Consider the following 24,920-nt stretch of genomic DNA (forward strand, 5'->3'; position numbering starts at 1 on the left):
GACGTGACCTTTTTTGTAGGACATTGATTACCTGACTTAATTTTGCTGATTCTTGCACCGGTGTTTTACCTGCAGGATGGCAAAAATGAAAGGGTTACGCATTAGTTTTTATAAAGTGCTGTTCTTTCATAATACTGAAACATTTGTAATTTTTTATTTTTAATAGATAGGCTAAGTTATAAAACGACTGTTGAGGAAGCAGGGTTTTGAGTTTATAAGGTGTAAAACTGTATATTAAACAGATGGGAATAATTGTTTAAAAAGGAGGTTGAGCTCAGGGAGAGCTTATAATGAGGTTAGTGGAATGCAGGATAAGAACACAAGCAACTATGTTTATCTTAATTTTATCGCTTCCTGTTTAGTGACACGTAGCTTTGACAATTTAAAAATATAGTTGCATGTTTAAAGGGACACTATAGTCACCAAAACAACTTTAGATTAATGAAGCAGTTTTTGTGTATAGATCATGCCTCTGAAGTTTTCCTACTCGATTCACTGCCATTTATTAATTAAATCACCACTACACTAAACTGTGGTCAGATACAAAGTATCAGGAAGTTCTGTATGGGTAAAAAGGTTCCTATTTGGGGGGCGGAGCCTGACAGCGCACGAGAGCAGTCGCCATTCTCCCGAGCTCCGACAAAAGAGAGCAATAACTTGCAAAAATCAAATACACCGAACCCCAACTAACCACAAAAGTACCAGAAAACAACAGGGTATGTCCCGCTGAACCCATTGATGCCGTTCTTCCAACCCGCGGCAAGAAAAACCCGCAGCCGCGGCTCCAAGGCCTACCGCGCGGGAAACCTCCAACTCGAGGCAGACTGGGCTTCCCGCATGTGGAACGACCTTGGCCTAACAGACCCGAACACACACATAACAGAGGAGATGGGTCGGAAGTCCCAGAAACAACCTACAAACACTCCCCAGACTCACCGTGACATTGGCCAGATGCTGCGAACGCCAGGGCCAAACACAGCCCAGAATCAACAGGTGGATGGAGGGGAATCTTACCACGAACAAACCCCAGCAGAAACCAGGAAAACTACCCCATCCAGGGCAGAAGACACAGCCCCAGCAACAAAGGGGGACATACAGGACATGCTAACTAACCTTCAAAGAAACCTCCGACAAATGTGGGAAGCTGACCTGGCAGTACTGAAAACAGAGGTACAAACACTAAATGCTCGCACCGAAACGAATGAGACAGATATACTTACCCTCAGACAGGGCCTAAAAGCACTAAACGACCAGATGCATCAGATACAAGCCCACCAAGCCAACCTCACTAACCAAGTCAGCATAATAGACGACAGGGGCAGAAGGAAAAACATCAAGCTTAGAGGAGTCTCAGAGACAGTACCCTTAGAGGAACTACCACACTTCATTAGAAGGCTGGTGTCTTCCCTCATCCAAACGCGACAGGCTAAACACTTTACCTTCGATGGAGTATACAGGATAACTAAATCCCCACAAGCCCCCACCGCAGCACCACGGGACATCATCCTCCGTTGCCACTCGCTAACGGACAAAATGGGCCTACTAGCCGCCCTTAAAGGGAAATCCCCGTACAAATTTGAAACCAGCACCATATCAGTCTTTCAGGACTTGAGCAGATCTACACTTTTATGGAGAAAGGGAATGCAGCCCATCACGAAACTCCTCCAAACAGCAGGACTAACATACAGATGGTCAACACCCAGAACGCTGCTGGTCACGAAAGACGGGAATACATACAAGGCGTCAGACCCTGCAGACAGCACTGCCTTAATGACAGCACTGGGCCTCACTCCACAGGGACAACCCGCTCCAGAAACACCCAGCACTCGCCCACACAGCATAGAAGACACCCCTAATCTCACGGACAGAGATGAAGAAGGAGGCCAAGCAACCTGAACGCACAAAACGCGCATGTTGTTTACGTTAATGTTTTACCTATGTTTTAAGGTTAGATTATACATAACCACACACACACACTCTTTATGTCAGGCTCACACCACGAAGCGGCAGCTCCGCGATCCGACTACACAACTCCCTCCTCCCCCCCCCCAGTGCCCCAGGGTCAAGGGATACAGCCAACCATGGAGTGCTACACCCCACACCGGGAACCAGACAAACAGGGGACACATAACCAATGCACGTAGCCACAATAGGCGAACCCCAAGAACTAAATAGATACCCACGCTCCGAACCACAACCCATCCCCATATAGAAGATGGCCTTTTAGCTAGGCAGAAAAAACATCCTGAATCAATCCTACACATAGGGGGACGTGGAAGACTCTACCGTCACAAAACGATAAGGGTATGCTAGACCACTACGATAGAACAAACAAGTTAAATTACCCCAGTTTCCCCCCCCGTCACTTCAATAGGCAACTCTGAGACATAGAGATAAGGGACACCAGACATAAAGAGGGAACTATACACCCACCAGCATACGAGGTGACCCAACACGTAGAATGCCAGGTAGTGGGACAAATGTCCAAAAAGCTTCAAGCCCAAAACAGTCACCACACCCCCATAATGGTCATAACGGTGATGAATCACCGTATCGCAATTTCTCGCCTAGCAACTGTCAGTACTGTCGTAGGCACCTCGTTATAACCCACCAGGCCACTATACAAAAAATGTGCATTTAATGTTATAGCCAAACCACTGTATTGACATGCTTGTTACACCAACTTAGCCTTATGCAGTCGAGGCATAAACAGAAATGTCTGTATCACTGTTGTTGCACTGAAAATAAAGAATTTAAAAAAATTTTTTTAAAAAAAGGTTCCTATTTGGCCACTTCTTATCATATATGTAGTTTGTGACATTAAAACACATCTTAGATACGCCATCATCATTGCCACTCAATCAGTGGCGGAACTACCGCCGGTGCAGATGCACCAGGGCCTGCCGACACAGGGGGCCCATCGGGTGGCCCATGCACTTTGGGCCACACGATGGTTATCTTTGACCAGGAGCTCGTCAGGTGCCGTGGTCCATAAGAGCACGATCAGACCCCCTGGTCTGTGAGAAGTCGCAGTGCTGGGAGAAAGGAGGAAGTAAACCTTCCACTGCACCAGTGAAGCCACCCTCCTGCACAATAAAGGTTTGGAAGAAGGGGGGTGGCATAAATAGTGTTATATAATCTTTGACTGTACATATCTGTGTATGTGTACATGTGTTATCTGTGCATGTGTATGTGTGTGTGTATGAGTTATCTGTGTATGTGTTGTGTGTGTGTTAACTGTGTGCATGTGTTCTCTATTATATGTGTGTTATCAGTTTATGTGTTATGTGTGTATATTTTATATGTGTAATCTGTGTGTGGGTGTATGTGCATGTGTTATCTGTGGTTATCTGTGTTTTTGTATATGTTATGTGTATCTGTGTGTCAATGTGTGCCCCTGGGTATGTGTGTGTCCTTGCATTGTTATGTGTGTCATTGTTGTATCTGTATGAGTGTCATTGTGTCTGTCTGTATCTGCATTTGTATCAGTCTATGTGTCTGTGTGTTACGATGTGTCTGTTCTTGTATGCATCTGTGTGTGTAAGGTATGTGTGTCAGTGTGTCTGTGTGTGTGTGTGTGTATTATTCTTTTATTTTTTTTGCCATTTATATAGCACCAACATATTCCACAGCGCGTGTGTATGTGTAGCCGGATGTGTCAGTATGTATGTGTGTGTGTGGCAGTGTATATATTATATATATATATCTCAGCATTCTAACTCCAACACTAGATACAAATACACCCCGACATTCAAACATCAACACTACATACACCCTTACATTCAAAGGCAAACCACTGATTACAAATGGCAACATTACATAAAAACGCACAGCACTACACACAAGTACACCCCTACATCCACACACACATACTTCATACAAAAACACACTTCCATTCAAACATGCTAACACTGCTCAGTGCCAAGCACAACCCTGCAAGGATGAGCAAATGGTAGATCCCCAGCAATGTTGTTTTTGAGGGGAAAATGCACAGTAATGAATGAAGGAAGGATCACATCACTTGCGCACAACGTCAAAGTAGCAACAACTTTACCTTTTAATTCATACATACTACTTGTTGGTCTCCATGTATTCTGCATTAATAGAAAAAGAAAAATCTCATCAATTTTTTATTTGTCCAGTTACCGTATGCTAGACATAGGGCATCTTGTAGTGGTCCATTAAATTGAATTTTTTCTTAAAACTGTCTGGCTATAGTAAACAGGACAAGTAATAGTCATCAGAAATTCCTACATTCTATGGTAAAGCTGGGTAAATGATTGATTTCTATATATTTTTTAATATAAGGTAGAAAATGTGGGATTTTACCGGATTACTTGGAGGCATGGTAGCCACACCAGTACCACCCCAAATTGCCTTTACCACTATAATGTGGTAATTTGTTTTCCATCATGGGTGTACTATTACGAGAACTATCACTTCCCTCAAAAATTTTATGTTAAAAGGAAAGTTTACACATAAAAATTATTTCCATAAATAATTTTGGGGAATTGATTCTGCCCCTCTTGCCTCGAATACAAAAACAGTGCAGTTTCTGAGAAATGGCACAGTATAAATTGTTTACATGTTTATGCATAATAATGCCTATCAGACAGACAGCTACTAGGGGCCCTGAGCTGAATCAAATAACTGAATCATTTTGACATTCAGCCTCAGCATGTAAAGTATGCGGGCGCCAGAAACTCTATGCGTTCAATGCTTCTCTGTGAGAAGCACTGGATTGGTGGATTGCAGTTATTGACGAGCTTGAGCCATGTATCCAATGCTTCTGTATGAGAAGCATCTGATAAAAAAAGGGGCCCAATTATAATAATAATAATAATAATAATAAAAGAAGCCTATCTAATTAAATAAATAAAAGTGAAATACACTTAAAATATATGCATTTATTTTGTATTAGAAAGCTCCTCTAAGTTTACTTATCTCCTATATTACTTATCTCCAATATAACAAATGTGTATTGGCAGGTTCTAAAAAATTTAAAATTACACGTAGAGATTCAAATCTCTAGTTTATACTGGAACTGAATGACTCCATCTTGGCTCCCTGTCAACAATTGTTATAAAGTTTACCCTTTGCACTTGGCAGTCAGTGTAGACAGAAGTGGAAAAAAAACAATGTTCCTTTCTCTCCCCTACATTATTGTGTCTTGGCTGTGCCTGGACCAAACTGGACTGTGATTCTAATAATTAAATATTTACTACTTTCAAAAGAAAACAGAGGATCACATGAAAAGAGGTCAACACAAGTTATAGGTGATGCGCAATGTTTTATTCAATGGCGTACGTTCCGAAGAAGGGATATATCCCTTTAGAATGCAGACTTACCTCAATACTTGTTATGTTATTATGTGTGGGAGTTGCTTTAAATGCATTGATGTAGGGACCTCTCTGTGCACCTTGATCTGCAAAATGTAAATACAATAAAAAGCTGCACTAATAAAGAAAGACTAAACACTCCCATGCATTGTGTTAGTTGTCAGCAACATTGTTTGAAATAGGTCAACAGTCTATGTCGTAATGTTGATTTGGTTCTAAAACACAATTTCAAATTGTGGCTCTGGTTTGAGACCGTAATGATGTTTCTATTTGATGCTTTTTTTCCCCCCCAATCGGTGCCTGAAATTATGTTTATGTTCTTTTTGACTAATTCAGGGGTATAAAAAAAAAGGCAGATCTCTAGATTTTTTTTTAGACCCATAAAAGCAAAGCATCAGGGGAGATGTAGTTCTTCAGGATCTGGAATCTACTTTTTGGGTACTTCAGGGATTAAAAGACGTTTCTCTTGATGCTCTACCAGACGGTCAAGCTTTACATAGGAACAGGTTACATTCTTTTTAACTGTGTGAGAGTAAATCAGGTCATCTACACAGAACTCTGACAAAGGGATACCACAAACCAATCTGCTGTTTGTCCAGCTACAGGTTGCAAGAGTGACCTGTTACGAATAGAGTCTGGTTTATGTGTTGATGCACTTTAAGTACACATCAACTTTACAATGAGATTCAATGAAACCGTTTCAATCATTTTGGAACCATGGACTTGATATTTAAAATGTCCTTGTTCTTAGTTACTTGATAGCATGACCAAGGCCTCCATTTAATAAGCTTTCCAAATGCTTCAACACTGTTGGAAAAACTTTACACATGTTACCTTTTAAATTATGTTATTTAAATTGTCTATAGAAATCACCATTAACGTCGATGGGATTTTGTGTACATAAATCTGTTTGAACATTTTTCTAACAGTATTGAATCATTTGAAAAGCGAATTGAAATTCGCGCCACAAGTGTATTGTAGACTTCAAATTAGGGAAATTTCCTTACACTAAACAAAAATAAATAAATACAATTTTAAAAAATGGGTGGGGGTGGGAAAAGCACTTGTAGATTAATAAGCTGTAGTTGTTCTGTTTCCCAGACTGCCCCGTTAAAGCAATTAGAATTTTGAGTAGTTCATGTGTTCAAATACAAATATGCTGCTTTAGAGGTGTTCCTTACCTGGCTGCTTCTTTTTGATTAGTTTATTTCTCAGATCCATTCTGCGAATAGTTTTTAAGTTGTGCTCCAATACATCCAAGTTCCCTGGTCCAATCAAGTTCACCTTCTCCATTTCAATGACCAAAGACAGGAATGTCTATGGAAGCAATCATTTACTACATTTACTTAAAGGGGCACACTAAACACCATAACAAGTCTAGCGTGTTGTATTGGTTATGTCACTCGAGTTCCTAATGCTGCCCTCACAGTGAGGAGTCAAACCATTTTGTCTGTGTCCCTTAGATGTCCAGGGTTCTTGCAGTCTTCTATGATATCACCAATGTGGAAGTTCCAATTCCATTTTGGAAATCTCAATTTTGTACTGATTTGAACATAATTCAATAAATTAAGTCCAAATGAGGGAGAACTTCTGCTTCAGCGATCACAAAAAAACTGAAGGACTTCGGGACCTAGGTGAGTGTCAAATCATACAAACTGTTCAACTCTGCGGAATGGCACCAGAACAACACAGTGTAGTGATTATGGTGTTTAGTGTATCCCTTTAAATCTCAGTACTGCAAAATTCACGGAAAAATTCTATACCTCTTAGAGGACTGCAAAATAAGCAAATATTGAGACAAATCCAAAAGTGACAATTAGATGGAATTAAGTACTGTATAATAAAAAAAACAAAGGATCTAAAAATCTGAAAACTAGAAAAATAAATTTCTGTGCTTCAAACTAAACAAAAAGAAAAAAAAAAGAAGGTATATCTTAACCCTATGACTATTATTGACACTTTAGAAACTGGTTATCTGGTTTCCCCCTAATCACAACAAGCATTAATGACCATTCTGGGTGTTTTTTTAACTTGCCACCAACCTCTGCAAATTATACCTCCGTGTCCTATCTTTCCTCTTAACATTGCTCTGATATTTAAATCGTACACGATAATATTGTAAGAACTGCTTTAATCCTCACTAATTACGAATATTAATTTTGAACATTAGAGAAATTACATACCTTTTTTGGTAGTTTGCCTCCATTTCTCAGTTGACTTTTCAATAAAAATAGAAGAGACTCCAAATCACACTCTTCCAGCTCTTCGTGAATTTCTACCATGAGAACCCTGAAAACACAATGTGATTGTTTAAATGGACAAAATGTAACTACATAGCACAGGGAGGGACTCTAAAATCATCACGGTATTAGAACGTGGCTAAACAAATGGCTATTTACATTGCATCATAAATGCATTATTTTCTTGTAAAACCCATATAGATTTATTTGACCAGAAATGAAAGTGTTACTCCACACACCAGTAATACTTCAGTGATTTAAAGTGATCAAGGTGCCTCGAGTCTGTATGTGTGGCATTTCACAGTGAAACTCTGCAAATACCCCACCTCCAGCGGCATCATGGGGTGCGACCTGTTAGCCCACAAGTACCATGCTTGCTAAAGTCAATTTTGTGCATTCATTGGCTGAGAGAGGTCACCTAACACACTCGGCCTACGAATGGCAACCAGATCGACTTCTGGCTTCTGCAGTTCTGCAGAAACTGGAAGGGCATCACCACAGTAGCAGGGAACCTCGGAGCCCAGTGGGGACCCAAGTAAGCTGGGTAAACTGTTACTAATCGGTTTCCCCATTACCGTAGAATAGGGCCAGGGTACTCCTGGTAAAATAACCACTAGAGCGGGTTACAGTGGTTATGATGCTTGGTGTGACCCTCTAATATCCTATGACATAATTATATATATATAATTTATATTGAAAGGGAACTGCCACTCCCTGGATATTTAATATTCTTTTTACTTACCCTGTATTTAACAAATATTTATTTGTGATGCAGTGGCGGCTGGTGACATTTCAGGTTGGTGGGGGCCAGGCTGACATATGATTTTATTCCGCCTCTAAGCGTTTTTAATCATCAATAGGTATATGTCAGACATGCCAGGCATCTAACTGCACCAGGGGAAGTGGAGTTCTGACAACTCCACCCTCTGGTGCAAACAGCCAATCAGAGCCCAGTAGACTGGCCTGTCTGCTAAAGGCTATTTTTGTCCGACCTATTTGGCGCCCTAATAAGCTCTATTAGGAAACAATAGGGGCTGCCAATGACAGTGAAGTAGAGCATTTCCCATATAGTTTAATCAGATTTGTGGGACATTTTTTTAACTCTAACTTGCAATAGCATAGGGAAATAACAATGGGAACGGCAGTACTAATATTTAAAGGTACAGAACACATTTAATTGCACAGGTACATATTCAATGTGTACATTTACAGAAAACAGTTAATTACCCAAACAGATTTTTTTTTTTTATATAGTTTATATTAAAAAATGTTTTGTTTATTGCAAGTAAAACTAGTGGGGCGCTGCCTTGGCTGCCCTTATGAACAAGTCTCCACTGGTTCGCTGTGTAAACAATCAAGTTAAATGTAGGATTCCACACCTCTTTATCCTACAGCTGAGTGCCTCAATCTTCACCCAGTCAATCATGGCTGGAAATTCTGTATTTTGCACCTGGCAGTCAGCATAGAGAAAGCATAAGGAGAAGAGTAGAATTGAACAAGGATTCTATTTCTCCTTTTTATTTGCAATGCTTGATCTGGCTTTTCCTTATCTAAACTGGATTATGATATTGCTTGCTAAATCTTCAGTATGAAGTTAAACACAAACAGAGCGTCTCATAAAAACAAACGTTAAAAGGAACACTACAAGCGCCAGAATCACTGCAACTTAAAGGAACACTACAGTTTTGGAACACTACAGTTTTGGAACACTACAGTTTTGTATTCCTAACGTTATTGTGCCCTCTGCCACCCCTCCACCCCTCATGTGCAGATACCTCTTGTGAGTGCTGGGAGGAAGCAATCTGATATTACTTCCTTCGAGCATTGCAATGCTGCTGTGAGTAAAATAGATGACTGCCTCTCTCTGCCTGCTTCAATTAATGCCAATGCCAACTGCTCGGTCAGCACTGAAAGATAGCCAAAGAATCAATGATGATTGGAAGGAAGCGGTGCAGCAATATGCCGCCACATCCGTGTGCAGCATGGGCAAACTCTTTTGACCTCTAAAGCCAGACTGTTTGGGCCTGGCAGCCTCGCTTACCATGTAAGGGTACCTTGTGTGCCGTAGGTTGCCAACCGCTGCTCTAGCAGATTATTGGTGAAGAGTCACAGTCAGCAATGCATTCCATCTTCCCACCCAACTGACTGACACCAAAATAGTTAAATACTGTGAGCACGTGACACAAAACAAATTACATGTCACTATATGGCCACCAGAAGGGACTACAGTACAGTAAAAGGCTGGAGGGGCAGCATCTAAGCACCCAAATCACTCACTTAAGATTAAATGACTTTGGTGGCTATAGTGTCCCTTTTAATTTAGTGGCTCGTTCCATTCCAAAATAGGATGTTAAAATAGCATTTGTTATGAAGGCATATAACATCATTTGCTCAAAATAAGAGGAAAAGTTGTATTTTACTTAACTTTCTTCTGGAAAAACAGTGATTTGTAATCCCTATGCTTTTAGAATTTCCATCACTCTCCCTTGGCTAGCACTTTTAGCCAGGCAAAGAGCTGTGAAAGGGAGTATTCAATATGTTTTTTTTTGTAAATATATTTTTATTATAATTTTATGTTCACAGTGAGACGCGCAGGTCTCTTCAAGCGTATCGTAACTGAAACGCATTCAACATTCACAGTGAGACTCGCAGGTCTCTTTGATAGTATTGTAAGTGGAGCACAACACGTGCTAGAATAGGAATGTAAACACAAACAGGTATTTGGGCACGCAGGCCCACTTCAGTGATGGACTCGCAAGTCCCTATCCATCAGTACAGTGGTTAGGCTTCCAGTGCCGTTTTTGCATTTCCCCCCCGGATAGACTGTGCACGGCCTCTCATCTGGTGCCTGTTAAGGTGACTAGGTCTAGTGTGTGTTTGGTCATGTTACGTTGAGTGAGGGGGGTGATCGATCAGTATTGCGTCGGTGACACCCAAGTCACTGTAGGCTTCTTGTGGTGTATGCCTATTGGGTTCATGATTCCACTGTTAAGTGGTCAGACGTGTCTCAGTGCCTTCGGAGTATGGGCCTGCAGCCTAAATATGGTAAGCAGGAGAAAACGGGGGGAGGAGGGGTGGGGGGGGAGGATGCGGGTTATGTGAGAAAATAGGTGGGTAGGGTGGTGGGGTCAGTCTTGGGCGTCAGTTCTGTCGGGTGGGTCCTCAGCGTCTAGGCGGGCGGTGAAGTCTACCTGTGTGGTGGATACGATCCAGTGTGTCCAGATCTCTATGTATTTTGCAGTGGTATTAGTCGCTTCCGAGTGTAATTCTTTTATTGCCCTGAGCTCCTCCATTTGGTTGAACCATGTCCTAAGGGGAGGGGGCCTATCCTGCCTCCAGTATTGTGGTATGGTTTGTTTGGCTACGTTGAGGATCCTAATGGTCATGGATCTTTTGTATCGGGACCTGGGTATGGTCGTGTGGTGTAGTAACATTGCCGTTGGGTCCAGTGGTGGGGGTGCGTCTGAGAACTTCTCCAGGATGGCGTGTATGTCCTTCCAGAATGGTTTAATTCTACGGCATTCCCACCATATATGTAATGTGGTACCCGTTGTCTCCCCGCATCGCCAACATAAGTCGGAGTGTGAGGGGTCTATTGCATGAAGTTTATGTGGGGTACGGTACCAGTGGCTCAGCAGTTTAAATGCTGTCTCCTGTGTCTTGGTGAAGGTGGAGCAGTGGTGTGTGAGATAACATATTTTTTCCCACTCTGTCTCGGTAAATGTCCTCCCCGGGGCAGTTTCCCATTTGCCCTTGAAGGCAGGAGTCTCTGTCGGAGTCTCTCTTTGTAGTAGTGAATATATGAGAGATATGCTGTGGGGCAGAGGGTCTGGGTGGGTACAGTACTCTTCGAAGGTAGTCGGGTTCCTAGCGTGGGTTCGTCCCCCGGGTAGGGAGTCTACGTAGTTCTATAGTTGTTTGTATTTGAAGGTTTGTAGGAATGTGGGGGGTGTATTCTCTGTCAGGTGAATAAGTGTCTTCCATCCGGTGTGTGTGTATATGTGGTGTAATCTGGGGATGGGCTGGTGGATGAGGTCTCTGAAGGCGTTCGGATCGAGGCCTGGGGGAAAGTCATGGTTGTGGATTAGGGGCAGTAGGGGCGAGGGGTGCCGAGTGAGACCATGTACCCTGGATGCTCTGTGCCATACCCTGTGGGTATGTTGTGCTAATGAGGAGCATCCCCGGCTGAGGCCACCCCCGAAGCACCACGGTAGGGTCGACACTGGTCCAGCTATCTCTGTCTCTTCTACAACCTTCGTATTCAATATGTTGAAGTAGTTATTCACCACATTAAAATGGGAGGATAGGACTGTATATCATAACTTTTTTTATTTATTTTTTTGCTCTACAATAGTTCACAAAGTGGTTACACAAACAGTAGGCAGACACTGCAGAACCGAAACAAAACGCAGCAGCTAGCGATGACATTAAGTAATCGTGTGCACATTATTGTGTTTAAACTTGTGCCCACCAGAAAGAGCAGCCACAAAAAGTAAAATGGAAAACACTTACAGGAAACCGCAATGTACCAGATTTCCATACCTACAGCTTTGTGTGTTTAGTATACATGTATAATATGTGTCAGTATAAAAGCTCATATATTCAGAGTATTTTATAGGTTTGGTCTGTTAAACAGATCGCATTGGTAATAGATGCCAACAGCAAGTGGTAGCACTTAACCATTTCATTTCTAGACCCAACTGGAAACGTTTGTTATTGTTCTATAAAAAGGTGCGTGTCAAGGGCATAGCCAAGTGTCAGACAGAAAGGGGATTCAGCCTAGGTGCAAGTTGTATGAACTCTCCCGCATGTTGACTTAAGCCCCTAGCAAAACCCCATCCTCTGTCTACACACATACACGAACACACAGATCCATATAAAAATACAGATCCATGCTGCCACAAACAAACATGGCCACTGATCTGTCCTGCTACACATATAGATCTGCAGCCAAGACACTCAACACATTGATCTTTCACCCAAGACACAAGGGGGAGGGAGGAGCACTAAGGGGGAGGTGGGAAGGAAGACCACTAGAGAGGGGGAGAGGGAGGACCACACACATCTCTTACACACACTCAATGCACCCCTTACAGAAACACTGCATTAAATTACATACAGAGAACGACACCTTGCATTCCCTACACACACACACAGAAACACACAATGCATTCCTTACACACAGAGACACACTGCACCCCCTATACACACACTACATCCCTTACACAAATTGGTATCCCTATACACTACATTCCATAAGAACACACATGCATACACACACACACACATTACATCCTGTACAATAACACATAACAGATCCCCTACACACATACACTCCACTCCCTGTGAGCGAACTCATGGGTGGGCCATGTAGGTGGACTTATAAGCAGGCCTTGTAGGCATACTCACGGTCAGGCCCTGGGCGCCCAGACCTTGAGCTGTGTAAGGGGCCCCAAAAATGGAGCTGCTTCCTGTTTGTTGATTGTTCTGAGCACTGTTACAAACAAAGAGTCTCCAGAGAGCCTCTTCTACGCCAGACTGCAGCCTAAGCCCATCATCACCCTTTTGTCCTCATTTGGTGCTAAGTAGGCAATCCAATATATTATTAGTGACACCAATCTCTAATTTACCTCATAATAAAGGCCCACTTTAGTCACCAGAACCACTACAGCTTAATGTAGTGGTTCTGGTGTCTAAAGCCTGTGCCTGCAGGCTTTTAAATATAAACACACTGCCTTTTCAGATAAAAGACACTTTGTGGGGTGGGGGGGGGGCAGGGCCGTACCGCCGAGCTGAGCGGTCGCAGAACAGCTCAGCTCCTGCAAAAAGAGGCACATAAAGCCTGTAAATTGGGATTATGAGGAAATTACCTACTAATACCTACGACCCTCGAAGTAAACAGGCTGCCTGAGCTGAGGAGAGGCTTGCTCCAGGAGCTCTAGTCCCTCGGAGGAGAGGGGCCGCTGCATCAGATGGGACCTCGCCTGGCGGTGAGTGAAGCGGACGGCCACCGCAACACTATCCTGCCCGAAGGAGCCCGACACAAGCGGACTACAGGCGGGTCCGGTCCTGATTTCCCCCGCCCCTGGACCGGGGGGTGATCCCAGTCTTCACCCCACAGCCGCACTCGGAGGTCGCGATATACCAGGCCGCAACGAGGGCCGGAGGCCTAAAGCTGAAATGGCGGAGGCCACATGGGAGTACCTGAGGGCCAGAGAGAAATGGACTAGCAGCGCTCGCAGACCCAAGGAGGCGACCAAGCGCCAAGTCGAGGAAAGCCGACCAAGACTTCAGTAACACACTCACGGGACCTGTCGTCCTACCCTGCAAGCAAAGTGCCTGAAGCACACAACCTACCAAGCTCAGGCCGACAGCTTGCACCTACCCACATGTACAACTGGGCCTGGAAACGGAACTCTCGCAAATGGGTCAGGTGCTGCGATGCCTGAAACTCCTCACTGAACTGCAACTTAATGAGGTGCCCGCGGCAGCTGACCGACTGCTACTCTTAAAGCCGCAGGGTGCTGCGATGCCAGGTACCAGGACTGAATAAAAGATCTGTTGCCCTCCTGTGACACAAATCTTAAACACCCATGAAACTCCTGGGACACAAATCCCCAGCATCCTCTTCCTAATCGCAAGTTTCACCCTCTATACTACATGCAACCGACAGGGGGCCTCCCTGGGAAACTCTCCGGTTAAAATTCTTGTTAATACTTGCCTGTTTTTACTTTTGACCTTAAGAAAATCTGTGTCTTAGCTACACTATCTGTCGACTACCTATATACTGTACATTGCTTAGGCAGGCTAGACTTAATTGCTTAACTAATCAAAACGTAGGGCTAATTGACTCTGATTTAACCTTAGGCATGATACTGAATCGTATGCATATCTAGCCTAACATGTACATAATTTGCTATAATCCACTGATGTCTCATAACTTGTTAATAACATGTTAATTGTTATGGCACGTATACTACTTACCATAATCTATCGATGCCACATAGTCTGATAGCCCCTCTGATAGTGGGGCATTGTGAAGTCACACGGTGAGCAGAACATACGGGGGGGGGCGGCTGCAAATTTTTGTTTGCCTAGGGCGGCATAAATCTTTGCACTGGCTCTGTCTTTATATATATTATGTAACATTAAAATAGAAATTATACCTCTAATCCCAGATTTTGCAATACAAGCTCTCCTTTTACTGATCCACTCCATGTAAAAATTTCAATATTGAAAAAAAATAAAATAAATAAACGATCAAACTTCATGGAAAGTTTTTCCAAAATGAAATTGCCACAAGGACACAGATGATTATTGGAAGAGAGGATATAGAAACATGTTAGTCTCTAATGAAAATTCACCTCATGCCAGAGAAGGTGGCAGGCAGCCATCAGGTTGTATAAGTACAGAGTCTCACTCCAGGATCTGTCAAGTGTCACCGCTGTCACTTTAACTCCTCACCATGAGTCTGCCCAGGGATTGCTAACAACCGACATGCTTCATATGGGCATGCGTGAGTGAGCCTCTGTCTCAGACATGTATGGTCTGTGGGTTTTCTAAGTATTTTCAAAACTCCATGACGGTATAATTTCCCCTACTACACACATCAGATGATGTTTACAGATAATGGAAAAGCCTCCACTCTTAGTGTTTTGACCACAGAACTGGTAATATCAGCATAAAGGGTAAAGAAGTTGTAGTCCAAGCAACAGAGCTACAACTTGTTTCCTGTTGTACTACCGTATTTATTCGAGTATAACGCGCACACGTGTATAACGCGCACCCCTAATTTTCGATTAAAAATCGGTATAAAATTTTGTACCGATTTTTAATCTAAAATTAGGGTTGCTCGTTATACTCTAATAAATATCAGCCCAGCAGAAGAGGGAGGGGGTGCTCAGTCAATTAATCTTTTGGAGAGCTGATCATTTTATATGTATTGGGCTGTTTGTTTACTTTGCTTTTTGAAGTAAAAACTTTGTGGAGAGGTCCTAAATAATAAAAATACTATAGAAATTAGAAAGAAAGAAATACTATTTTTGTCCCAGTTAAACCTAAGTCACCTACTTGTTTTTACATTCCCAGTATTTTCCTGTACAACATTATCTACAATATTATTCAAAGAAATCGAGATGCTTAACACTGCTATAAGCAATATGCCTGCTTAAAAAAGGGATCATAGAAAAAGCCTGAATGCAAGGAAAATAAACCATTTAATACGCTCCGATAATACTTACCAGGACCGCCGGGCAGCAAGCGTTTACTCACCTCCCTGCAGCTCCTCCAGCTCCCCAGTGTAAATCTCGCGAGACCCGCGGCCGTCAGAGCTGGCCGCGGGTCTCGCAAGATTTACACTGGGGAGCTGGAGGAGCTGCAGGGAGGTGAGTAAACGCTTGCTGCCCGCCACCCCAGGACCGCCGGGCTTGTAATGAGCCCGGCGGTCCTGGGAGGTATTATCGAAGCACCCACTCCCCACTCTTATTCGAGTATAACGCGCACCCCTAATTTTAGATTAAAAATCGGTACAAAATTTTGCGCGTTATACTCGAATAAATACGGTAAATTAATGTATTCTAAGGATTTACTTTTTGACAAGTGAAACTTTCGCACAAGTGGATTTTCTCCCTCACTATTTACATCAGACCAACTTTATAACTTGTTCACAATGAAAACAGATTAGATTCTGACATTCAGTGTACATTACATTAGGACTTGCCAAATTTTCATGGATTCTAGGAACCAGCTAAAAAAGTTAGGATTTTTAAATGTCAAAAATGCAATTCTTACAGGGACACTACAGTCACCAGAACCACTACAGCCTAATGTAGTTGTTCTGAGGTCAATATCCTGTCCTTGCACACTTTTCAATTTAAACATCGCCTTTTCAGACAAAAGGCAGTGTTTACATTGCTGCCTAGTAACACCTTGTGGCAGTCACTCAGACGGTGTGCAGCATCTACGTTAATGCTCCCCATAGGGATGGATTGATTTAACAAATCTTTTCTTTCCATGACTTTTAATGTTAGTTTACTCATGCTATTTATTTTACACGTATGTGTTTGTGAGTCTGAGAAAATAATACTAAATGCAGAAACTCACTTCGAAGTCAGCACACAGAGAGTGTAGAGAGCCAGAAACCCAAAATCAAAATGGGAGATTGATTAAAGATTCACTGCCACTTTTCACATCTAAAGCTTGACAAGCGTTTGGCGCCGTTTATTAAATGTCCCAAATCTCTTCATTTGTATCATCTGTGCTTTTCAGCTGGTAAGAAGAATATACCTTTTAATCTAAGACCGAACAAATCAATCCATCCGGGATTTACCTTGGAGTCTTATTCATTAAATAAAACTCAACAGATGAATCCTGGATGGATCGATTTGTTCAGACAATTTACCGTAGATAAAAATAATTTGATTTGTTTGTTCCAGCTAAAAAGTATTAATGCTCAAGTCTGGTAAATATGATTAAAATAATAATATTTTGAAGGAGGAGCTACGCAGCTAAGGCAAATGGTAGCACATTTTCAGAGCTCCGAGAGCCTGTATCTGTTTACCCGAAAACAAGAGCGACTAACCACGATCTGGGCAACTGGCTGTGCATGAGACGGGTGGAGAACACAAAATGGGTTAAAAGACCAAAAAACAGAAAGCAGACAAGCCCCGGATGAGCCTCTATATCAGCGAGCTCTGGCAGCAAGCACAAGATGGCCAACTACCCTGAGGCCTATTCTGATCTTTCAGACAAGCGACGAGACCCTGGGAGAGGAGGAAGTGGCCTTGCCAGCTAGACCGACCACAGCACCAACAACCAGTTTAGATGCCAACCCAGTTACAACGGCGGTGCTAAAAAAATTACTGTCAGGTTTGCAAAAAAATATCCTTACAATCGTCGCAATATTACACACAGATCTCCAGGGTTTGACAGGCCGGCAGGGAGCAATAAAAACCACCTCTGGTGTGCACGCACGGCAACTGGCCTCTTTGCAGCAGACAATACAGTGGTTTCAGCAGCAGCACGACCTATATGACCAGCGCTTCGCAGCACTGGAGGATTTATGGAGCAAGAATAACATGAAAAAAAGAGGCATCCCTGAAGATGTACCCGCTGCAGAACTACCGCACATGCTTAAGCGACTTGTTGTGGCACTGTTACCCCAGCGGTAAGCCAAGTCCGTGGTGCTAAACGGGTGCTTCCGTATACCCAAGTCACTGAGAGAACCAGAAGCAATCTCCCTGGACCTGGTAGCCCAATTTCAAACAGGCAGGGATAAAACGGTGCTAGCAGCTGTCAGAGGCCAAGCCCTGTACAACTTCGAAGGGATGCAACTCACCTTCTATGCGGACCTCTCAGGAGACACTCTGGTTTGGCGCCGGTCCCTCGGAGCATTCACGGCTCTTCTCAGACAACACCCCATTCAATACCGATGTTGGCTGAACCGCACGCTGATAGCCCTACATGGAGACTTCTGGCATGAACACGATTTTATTGAGGCTACAGCCTTGCTGGCCACACTGGGACTCCCGTCGAACTCCCAGTCACCACCTGAGTCCCGAGCAGCCAACGCTGCAACCCACCGTTGGGACCTAGCAAAAGTGACCACGTTTGTACTGAAGAAGTCTACACCATACGCATCGATTACCAATCGATGGCATTACTGGGACATACCGCCAACATCTATTGCAGTCTGTTATATGATTTAATGTTTTTCTTTCGGTTTGTTCCCATCATTTTCTTGTTTTCTAGTTCTTAGTTAGTTGCAGGGATTATGCCTCACCCACAGAATGAGTGATCATTGGACCACATACTTAAAGCCTTTAGTTGTTCAGTAAACGTGAAGTAGAGTGCACCCACTTAAGCAGGTGTCACAGTGTTGGAAGCAGCCATAAATATTTTTCGTTTTAGGCTATTTTTCCATGATCTATTCTATCGAAAGAGCAAGCAGCCCAAACAGTACAGTTTGCATAGCAATGTTCTTTCAAAAGATGTACTCGGTTTGACCAAGACACAGATTATTAATATAAAAGTCAATTCACTATCCGATTACCCCCTCCCCCCCATATGCTATATATAACCACGTGCCAGCCTATTCATCTGTCTAACATGCCTTTGTACTTTGCACCCATGTGATATACCTGTGAATTGCACCAAAAATAAAGAATGTCAAAATAAGAATTGACATTTTACCATCACTTATCAAAACCCTTTGAGAAATACCCATGGTGTTACTATTACTATTTTCCAATGCAATGTGTGTTCTGCCTGGCCTTGGCTTGGCCTGGACTGTGATGTTAAATGGTGAATTTGTTAATATACATTTAAAAGAAAATGGATCAGCTCATGAAAAAGAGGTTAACACATTATATGTGTATTCAATGTTTTAATCATGGTTTCATTTACAGAGAAGTCCCTTTTCTAGCTACTGCCAGGTGACAGAACATGTAGAAATACCGGGGAAATTGAGTCAAATAAAAGGGACTAGCCCTTGTAAAGCATGCTACTTTAAGTATTTCTCAAACACTCTCAAAATGGATCAGTTATGTCAGAATAACTTGCTTTTTTGATCTTTGATCATGTATCAAGAAAAGTATCGAGAAGAATTCTAATTAGCCACACACACTTACCTGTATTCTGAAAGAATCCTGGAATTTGACACCAGCAAGATTTTAACGCCTGCGCTTGACATATTCAGGAACCTTTTCAGTAAATCAAACCTTTTTATGACGGATAACAATTCAGCTAACCCACTAGGTAGAAGCATAGACCTCTCATTTAGGTCACTTAAAAGTTCTCGTATAGATGAGTGAGGAGCAAAATCCATGCACAAAAAAAGTATCTCTTCAACTTCTTGGGGGCCCAACTCCTCTTCAATAAGTAGGAGGTCTTTGTTAGAAAAAGACAGCTGTGTATTCATCCCAGGATTGGCAGGTGTTTTGAAGTTACTGAAGTATAGGCTTGGATGGGCAAGTAAGGTCCTTGAAGGCATCTGTACAAAAATAAATAAAATAAAAAAAGAACGCAAATTATTAACAGTACAGTACTCAACAATTCATAGTCCATCTAAGGATTAAAACATGATACAGCTGTCTTTCTCCACTGATAGATGTAAATTCTAAATTTACTTCTATCGGGTTTTAGAATCTATCCTGCATTTCTGCAGTATGGTTGTTTTTGGACCTTGGTCCTTTTGGATCACAAGCCCTGATTCGGTTTAAAAAGCGGTGTTTCAAACAGCGCCCCATTGCCAAGGGTGCCTAAAGAAACCCGGTATTAAGCCTGAAAACATGATGCCTGTCTGTGCTCATTTGCATATCCAACAACGCATTCTGGGAGAATTGTTTAAACATATTTCATTTTTAGAAATGATTTACCCAGGACAAACTTTCCCCAATGTATACCTTGTCATATAGAAGTTTGATTTTGAACTAGTTCATCTATTAAAAGGTTATCCAACCACCATGATCACTTCTGCTTTTAGAAGTGGTCATAATGGTCGGAGTCTGCATGTGCAGCGTTTCTCCTTGAAACATGGTACATACCGAGATATTTGCACTTTAGAGCAGGGAGATAGGTAATCCCCGGCACAAATGACATCTACCGTCAGTGTGCCCAATGTGTTAACAAAACGTAATTAGCTTCTCCCTTCAGTGTCTCCTCTCTAACCACTTCATGTCATTGAAGTGGCTATGATGTCTGGAGTCCCTGACACAGGAGTCCCCCAGTCGCCAGTCCGACTTATTTTCTGGACCCACTTGCAAATGCAGAAGCATTTGCTCAAGCAGCAGTGAAATTGTGAGCACAGGGGACCCAGTGATTGACGCAAAGTAGTTATGGTGCCCAGAACATCCCTTTAACCTTGAATAACTGTTTGAACTCTGCCCTGCTGTTCTCATATTATTAAGAATGCTGCGTTCCACGTGTCCTATGCTTTATCTACAGAATCAGATTATATTATTACATAGATCTTTAGACTGTTATAGGTAATCTGCTATTACAAAAGCATTAGTTCTAAAGTTGACATCAAATGTGATGGTTGTAGAAAATAATATTTACAGTAAAACATTTAAGTTGGGGAAATCTACAGAGCTCTTTCTATCTTGGGTTGTGTTAAGCACTTATTTGATTGAAAAAATGTCAGTTAGGTTTTTAAAAAGACCAGCATCTATTTTACATTTATAATGATGTTAATGAAATATTAACTTAAAGCCAGATCCAGCCCACTTTTACTGGACCATCACATACTGCATTTGGCACTTGTAGCTGCGGAGGACAGAAGTATCTTCTTGCACAATGCATAGTAGATCACGATCACATCTCAGTGCGCATGCAGAAGACGATCTAAGGAAGGATATAGCTCACAGGATTTCCCATAGATCCCAGTTTTGTGCATGAGATTAAATCACTGACGCATCACTTGGCAAATTAAATCCAACAGGAGATTTAGATAAACTGCAGTATATGACACCTTGGGGGGGACTTTGCCAAAATAAACAGCAGAGACCTCACAGGTGACCATGCCACTTTGACACAAATAAGAGTTTTGTTTTGACTTTACCACAAAACTAGCAAGTCTAACTCTAGCAGATACAGACTAAACCATTTCATATACTTACATGCTACAAAAGGACAATAAAACACAGGGTCTGGAAATCAATACCAAATTACCGCAACAACGCATCCAAACAAGAAATCATTCTTGTATTAATCCATTCGAAACAAATTACAAGTTAGTTTTGCCTAACCCTGAAGCGGAACAGGATAATATTGTTGCATTCGTGAGTATTACTGTAGAAGTACTGTCATTGCTATTTACAAACGTCTTTTAAATGTACCTGTTGCATATGTCACCTTTAGCCTATCATAAAGTGCACCTGTCACGCAAATTCAGCACATTTGATGAATACATTGTGCTGGCAAAATTGCTAGTGAATATATACATGGATTACCTATTGCGGTGGACTGTACCCTCTATGTGTTTCCAGAATTCAATAGTATATGTTTCTTCCCAGAATATACCCAAATAGGAGCAACTCAGATAAAACTATAATTTCATTTATTTAAATATATATACACACACACACACAAACACTTTTTTTTGTGATCTAACTGATTCGATTTGTTATCAGCTCCATGGAGGTTACTTTAAATAAACACATTTCATAGAACCAACCTATGATAAAGAAATCTAGAATATTTACAGAGCTGAGGGGGCGGGGGGGGGGGGGGAATGATAGAAACATTTAAATATATAAAGGGAATCAACACAGTAAAATAAGGCAACACTATATTTAAGAGAAGACAAACTACCACAATAAAAGGACATAATCTTAAATTAGAGAGGCAAAAAGTTTAAAAATAATTTCACTAAGTATTACTTTACTGAGAGGGTAGTGGACGCATGGAATAGCCTTCCAGCTGAAGTGGTAGAGATTAACACAGTGAAGGAGTTTAAGTATGCGTGGGATAGGCATAAGGCTATCCTTGACTTAAGATATATGCGGTCACATTCTATGCTTCTATAACAATACATTTAATATAGGTCTGATAGTGAATGTTGCAAAATACCATATAGTACATACATAAAAACAGCTGTGTGGGTTTCCGATTAATTAGTTACTAAACTGGTCAACATATGTTACTATATACTATAATACACATAATATACATAGCATAAAATAATAACCTCTATTGCCACAGTTAGGATATTTCAGGTAAATGAAGCATTATTACTATAGAATAGCATTAACATTGGTTTCCAAAACTATTCTTAAAATATCTTATTTACTCTCAAGGTATTATACAGGGAATGCTAAGTGAATTTTAAAAATCAAGGCTAAAATAGTCGCACTGGAAAAATTCACCAAATCAATTATGCTTACCATTTGACTACACTGACTTTATTCAGCCGAATGAATTCTCACTAATCCTCACTTTAGTAATTGTCCCTTTGAGTTTATGTTTAAAGATGACGAGAGCTAAGTTGTAAACGGACACAATAGAAAGTATTTTCAACGGCTTAGAATCTTCAAAATACAAAAGGATGCCAAACAGCGAAGATACCTGACATTAGAAGCATCAGTCACGGACCAAAAACATTCTACCGTAAATCTCAGCAGAACTATCATCCGATCTTCAATTAATAATGCAATAAAAAAGCAAGGCTCCTATGTAGCATAGTACACAAGACAACTAGTTCAGGCTTAAAAGCTAGAGCTTGGAGAGTTGAATATAAAACACAGAACTGACTTACTCACTCGGAAAATGCAACTATTATTCAAATTACCTGACTTTAAGGTAGTTCAAGAGAGAAAAATATCAACCCACACAACTCAATTTTCTCGTAAAAGGTATGCCTTATACAGTGGACATTCCCACGTTAAATGAAAAAAAGAGAAACAAATATTTGTGACTTCACTGGGAATTTTGAAAAATACTCAAAAGGCAAACATTAATCTATTAAACTGTACCCATCTAACTAGCAGGTGCTTTCCACAAAGAAATTAGTTCGCTTGCCAACGAGGATTTATAATTATTTAGTTTGTTGGTTTTTAAATTGTCAAGGTTCATTAGCTATGTACAGTTGATATTAGAAGTTAGCATTACCCCCCCCCCCCCCCCCACCACCCCTTCCGTTCCCTCGCTCTTTTCCTTTTCTCCTTCTCTCCTCTGCTTATTTACTTTTATTTTGAAACCCGTGAGTCTCACTGTTTAACATAATGTTTTATGCTTAGTAAGATATTTTGCAAAAAAATAAAAATAAATAATGTATAAAATAATATTTTACTAGGAAGGATACATTGAGATTTCTCTCTCTTTCTAGTATGTCCTTGGCCCACAAACACTATATTGTTACAATAGGATACAATATTACAAAAATACAATATACAAAATATATAAATTTATATACATACACACATATATAAATTTAACACAGAACAGGTAATGAATTTAGTCAACCATGACAGGTGCATTCTGTATTGAGGTATATTGCCATAGATCTCTTAAAGGATTTTAGATTGAACAAGGATTTGACTGTGTACCTGAGGTTACTCCATAATTGCTGTGTTCTGCAGCAAAATGAGGATTGAGACACTTTATTTTTGTATTGCGGTATGCAAAATAAAGTGCTGGTACTGGATCAGACGTTATAGGTGGTTGGAACAGCATTCTGCTCAGGTAGGGTGGGAGCTCCCCAGAAAAGCTCTTAAACACAAGGCTGGAAAGATGAAGGGTGACATGATAACTACCAGCTGCCAGAGTGTGGCATGACATTTCCAATTCTCCTTATTGATCTTGTTGTCGTGGGTCGTTTATCTGGGGTGTCACTTTTGGAAGAATCTGAGAAAAGCCCCCCCAAAAGAGTGAGCACATCAAGTACACCTTGATAATATTTCAGGCCATTTCTACTCATTAGTACTTTCCTGACGTAGACTGCCTTGCTGGGAGATGGAGACAAGTTGAGAGAGAAGGGGAACCTCTGCCCAAAGTCAACATAATTCCTTGTTGTAGTGACTTTTCACTTACTCTATATCTGCATTTGTCTGTTGGTAACAGGCAGAAAAAAAGAGGTAGGTGTGACACCCTTAAAATACAGATTTTTCAAAGAAACACTCCAAGCACCATAACTACTACAACTTGCAGGTGCTCTCCACCTCCCATGCCCAGGCACCCTCACATTGCTAGGAGTCAAACGCATTTGGCATGACTTGACGTCTAACCTGGGTCCAACGGGTTACACTTCCCCCTCCACTACCGACAACAGAGAGATGCAGACCAAAGGAAAGTGTTCAAGTCACTAACAAATGCTTTGACTCTCTACAAAGGGATGCAAAACCACTGCTGGCACCAGAATCAATACCGTCAGCCATAGCATTTCTCCCATATTTTGCCCAACCATTGGGAGCAATTTTATTAGTACTTACCTGCTGCCCCTCTCTCCAGAGCTGCAACCTCAGTGTGTCCTTGCATATTATTTGGTACACCAATAATTTACTGCCGCAATCGGGTTACACCTCCCTTGGTGGCCAGTAGGGCAACCCTCACTAATGAAGCGGACTTGCTGACTGTACTGTCAGCGCATCTGCATCACAGCGTCCTATTCTCCCACAGCAAGCATAAGAAATGCCACCTGGGTGTACTTTAATTAAAGATCAAGTTGTGTGCACCATGACATGCACACTTTAAAGCTGCAGCCACGGTAGAAGTATTTTGAGATTGATCACCAAGAAACATCAAGAGAATGTAAAATCTAATCTATAAATTGCTAGTGCTGCTATACATAGATAACATATGATAACTTGTCTGATGGAGGCATTGTAGCTTCAGAACCGTACTGAGT

General features: G+C 41.6%; 1 protein-coding gene across 1 annotated transcript in view; it reads right to left on the reverse strand.

The window, feature by feature from the left end:
- Positions 1-24,920, reverse strand: part of CFLAR (CASP8 and FADD like apoptosis regulator) — a 44,428-nt gene that overhangs the window by 15,692 nt on the left and 3,816 nt on the right. The window contains exons 2-7 of the mRNA XM_063428702.1: positions 19,207-19,568; positions 7,523-7,628; positions 6,521-6,656; positions 5,349-5,425; positions 4,055-4,094; positions 32-69 (exon numbers count right to left, since the gene is read on the reverse strand). Coding sequence (XP_063284772.1) covers positions 32-69; positions 4,055-4,094; positions 5,349-5,425; positions 6,521-6,656; positions 7,523-7,628; positions 19,207-19,568 — 759 coding nt within the window. The remainder of the gene's footprint in view (positions 1-31; positions 70-4,054; positions 4,095-5,348; positions 5,426-6,520; positions 6,657-7,522; positions 7,629-19,206; positions 19,569-24,920) is intronic.

The sequence above is a fragment of the Pelobates fuscus genome, chromosome 8 (assembly GCF_036172605.1).
Source record: "Pelobates fuscus isolate aPelFus1 chromosome 8, aPelFus1.pri, whole genome shotgun sequence".
Lineage (NCBI taxonomy): Eukaryota > Metazoa > Chordata > Amphibia > Anura > Pelobatidae > Pelobates > Pelobates fuscus.